Consider the following 4102-nt stretch of genomic DNA (forward strand, 5'->3'; position numbering starts at 1 on the left):
AGTCTGACTTCGCATCTATCATATAAAGCCGAGGTCTAAGTTCGCGAGCCTAAACCGAAGTTCTCACTTCGTATTCAGCTTTACTTTAAAGCTCAATATTGCGAAAACTCTAAACCGAAGTCCTCACTTCATCCTCCGCTTAACTTAAAGTCAAAGCTTAGTTTCGCAAAACTCTAAACCGAAGTCCTCACTTCGTACTCAGCTTTACTTATGAAATTTGGGATGTCATTTTTTCGAACTATTTAACCGAAGTACTCACTTCGCGTTCATTTCTGCTCATACCATCTTTTCAAACAAAAGGTTTTGGAAATTTAGTTCGCATTGTGGAAATTAAACAAAAGATGGCACAAAAAGAGTAGTTAATACGGAGTGGTCACCACGACCAAAACACTCCGAAGTACGTCTAAAAATAAATACGACAAAACAGGGGGGCAACCCGTGCCAAAACAACCCCGATATAGAAACTACTGAGTATGGGGAGCGGGGTCCGATGCCGCTTCGGAAAGGGCCAGTCCCATCTCTTCAAGCTCCTCTACCGACTTGGTGTTCGCTAGAAAGTCGTCCATCCCCTGATTCGACATTTGCCCGAGATTAGTGCCGGACTCGTCGATTGTAATGCTCAAAGGGTGTTCGCTGCATAAAAGATCGGGCGTATCCGCCAAAAGGTCTGAAAATCCAGAGAGGTCGAGGTCACGGAGAGTTACCTTCGAAACCTTTTCGTCGGCCTCCTCCTCGTCGGCTTTCAGGAGCCCGAGCTCAGCTTCCATGTCTTGGATTTCTCCCCTCGAGATCTCCTCGATCAGCATCCGGTTAGCCCTGATCTCGGCGGCTCGAATCTTGGCTGGGGCCAGTTTCTTCCTCTCTTCGAAAGTGACTTTCACCTCCTCGACTAATGGACGGAGAGTTTGTCTCATTGCCTGCCTTTCTTCTCTCCGCACCCTTTCAATCTCGCAGCTATTTCTAGCTTCGAGCAACTGGTTGCGGAGCTCGACCTCGTGCAACCTACTCCTTGCCGCCTTCACATCCTCCGCGGCCTCGTAGTAGAGGTCTCCCGCCTTCTTTAGCTTGTCTCGGAGGTCTTCGTTGGCAATTCCGAGGTCGAGCACCTGTACCTCGGCTCTCTTCATCCGAGCCCGGATTTGTTCGGCTTTCTCCACGGTAGCAGCGTTCTTGGCCTCTACTCTGGCGTACTCCTTCACCTGGGCTTCCAGGTCAGCAATCTTTTCCCGGAGATGGCTCACTTCGGAAGAGGAAGGAGAGGCAAACAGCTGATCTTCGTAAGACGCTACCGAGGAGTTGAACTCGATCATTAGCTGGGAAAGCGCAGCTCGTTAAAAAACGGCGAAGGTGGTAAAGAAAAACAAAAGCTAAGGAAGCATGTGTCACTAACCTCGCCAATCTTGTCCGCGAAGCGGAAGAAGTTCGCACGGTTGAGTTCGGACATGTCTGCAAACGCCGGAACCCGAACTCCTGGCCGAGTGTAACTCCTCATCAGATCAGCTGGGGATACAGGGGGAACTGAAATGAACAAACGATGTTATTCTACTTGGTCCCCGAGACCCAACAAACAAAAAAAACACCTCGAGTTGTCATCACCTCGGGGGGAGGAACGACGTTCCTTTGAAGGCAGCCTGCCAGAGGAATCCCCGGACTCCTTAGACCTCCTCTCTGAGGAAGGACCCCTATCTTTCGAACTGGACTTACCTCGCTCGTCTCCTGACGAACCAGTCCGAGCTCGGCTCTTCTCGCGAAGAGGCGAGGAAGTCTCAGGTTCCTTCCTCTTTTTGGACGAGTCCGCCCGCTGGGAGCTGACCTCGACGGAGGGAGTAATTACCTCTCGCGGCTCATCACAAGTCCTCTACGACAATTACGGCAGGACCGTGCGAACTAGGCAGGAGCCCAGAAGCCCCCGTAAGAGGCTCGGAAGGGCCAGCAGGGGGTGCTGAAGTCCCGTCTACCTCAGAGGAAGAGGGACCAGACTTCTTAGGGAGGCGAGCTTTGCCCTCGGCAAGCGCTGCCGCCATGTTCAATTTCGCATCCTTCTCGGCGAGTCGGCAGGCCCTTTCCTCTCTATAATTCATCTCCGAAGTGCTTATGGGGTCGGAGCAAACGAGAGAACGTCCCCTGAGCCGCGCTGTGGATTCTCTAATCCTTTCACACGAAAATGAGTCCCAGGCGATCTGACCCTGGCTGCAGAACCGCGAGAAAAACTCCACGAAAGTAGGGCAAAGCAACCCGCGCTCGAAGTGGTCTGAGACAGGAACGACAAGGAGTAAGTAACAGAAAGAATAGTAATGTATTAAGGACACCAAACTAAGAGCACCGTTCTACCAATTTTCGAAGTCCACTTCGATATGTGTGAATTTGCGAGGTGGCCAAAAGTGAGCTCGTTGACCGGGAAGAAAAAGTAAGACTTCCGCCACTTCTCATCTTTCTCAGGAAGGTCGTCGAAGACCTTCAGTCCGGAAAGCGGACTTACGTAGAGCGTGCCCTTGGTGCGACCTGTCTTCACCGTGTACACTTGAAGAAAGTCGGCCAGGGATAGTTTGTAGTCAAACTCTTCCCCCAGAGTTTGAAGACACATGACGGTTCGGACAAAGTTCGGGCACATCTGGGGGAGAGCAAAGCCCAGTTCGAACATCATCTTCACGATGAGTTCGGGAAGGGGAAACGACAGACCACACGCGGAGAAAAATATCTCGAACGCGCAACAGTACCCCGGGGGAGGATTCTCCGGAGACTCGTGAACCTCCGGGAACCTAATCTCGATCTCCGAGGGAATCCCAGTGGATCCCCTAATCTCGGCTATATTCTCCGCCGAGAGAATTGACGGCGGATGAGGGCCAAAAACGCCTGGAATCAGGGGTTTTGTGGGTTTACCCGACGAGGATTTCGGAGGAGACATTCTTTTCCGGGAAGTTAGTGAAGAACGAAGGAAGAGTAAAGGTTTTTTCCGGCGAAAGTAGAGAGGTTTACGGGAGAAAAGAGAGAAAATCTAAGAGCACAAAAACATAAACACGATTGAAGATTAAGGGTGAGAGAGAAGTCGAGGATTACCTTTATACACGGCACCAGAAAGCAATGATTGCCTGGGGAAGTGAAAGGTCTCGCACCGTTTCTTTTCTCTCTTATAACCAACACGCCACCTAGTGGGCCCCGAGGCTTGTTCGGGAAGGCAAATCCCATCATTACCTCAATCAAATCGTGGAGATATGGGGGAATATTCAGTTTCCCGAAATTGATCGCTCGAAGGTTAAAAGTCCCCCGAACTGTTCAGCTCGGGAGACTTGGGTGGCAACTGTTGTACCCACGATCTGCCATCTCGGGTAATAGGCAAGAGGGCCTAGGCCGGGCTTATCTATTGGGCCGAAAGCATGTTACCGATCGGCCCATCAGGCCCGGAGAAAGAAAGAGAGCGCGGAGACGCTTCATGCTGGTCAGCTCGCAGCTCGGGCCCGGTCAAAGATTCCTGCATTCAAGAGGATTAATTAGTCCGCGCAAATCGTGTCTTATTAATTGTGCATTAATTGGGTAATTAATTGGTCGGTATAAATATGTAAGGGGGGTGTCACTTGTAAGGATCGAATATTTTTTCTAGTAACAGCAATACAAATTCAAACTCTCAAACTCTCTCTCAATTCAGTTCGGAAGTTTTTTACGGCGATAAGCTCCTCCACATTTAAATCACTTCGGAAGGAGAAGCTCATTCTCAGTTCTCACACTGTTGTTTATATTGTTTAAGTTCGTTGAATAGGGATGAATATACTCTACCCATTTTAATTTAAGTAGTCAACGAACAAATCTATCTTTTAAAACAAAAAATACGTTTTAGAATGTAGAAAGGTGTTGTTCAAAAAAAAAAAGAATGTAGAAAGGTAAGCTCTGAGTAATTGAGCCACTTGAAAAGTAATTAGATGAAGAAATAAACACAATTTAAAAACTAGGTGAAAGCATTATAAATCTCTGAACGTTGCAATATCTAATGGTTTTAAAACTAGATATTGGTGTTATCTACGTATATCTTTTGATCAGAGGTGGTTTAATGTTTATGTGTTGTTAGGGTTCTGTAGAGAATGTATATTATGTGTATCAAGGGTATTTA

The 4102-nt window shown here is 48.3% G+C and overlaps 1 protein-coding gene across 1 annotated transcript; it reads right to left on the reverse strand.

Moving 5' to 3' along the window:
* On the reverse strand, positions 465-2905 carry LOC109127912 (uncharacterized protein At3g60930, chloroplastic-like). Its single transcript, XM_019233506.1, has 5 exons — positions 2332-2905; positions 1959-2251; positions 1705-1858; positions 1391-1518; positions 465-1313 (listed from the first exon to the last, which is right to left on the reverse strand). Exons 1-5 carry the CDS (start codon positions 2903-2905, stop codon positions 465-467), a joined length of 1998 nt encoding a protein of 665 aa, XP_019089051.1.

The sequence above is a fragment of the Camelina sativa genome, chromosome 12 (assembly GCF_000633955.1).
Source record: "Camelina sativa cultivar DH55 chromosome 12, Cs, whole genome shotgun sequence".
NCBI lineage: Eukaryota > Viridiplantae > Streptophyta > Magnoliopsida > Brassicales > Brassicaceae > Camelina > Camelina sativa.

Excerpts from the sequence above, each read along its gene's own strand:
- LOC109127912 (XM_019233506.1), bottom strand. The coding sequence starts at position 2,905 with ATGTCTCCTCCGAAATCCTCGTCGGGTAAACCCACAAAACCCCTGATT. Across the intron at positions 2,252-2,331 it reads GAAGTGGACTTCGAAAATTG|ACCACTTCGAGCGCGGGTTG; the intron begins GTAGAACGGTGC and ends TTCCTGTCTCAG. Across the intron at positions 1,859-1,958 it reads CTGGTCCCTCTTCCTCTGAG|AGGACTTGTGATGAGCCGCG; the intron begins GTAGACGGGACT and ends TAATTGTCGTAG.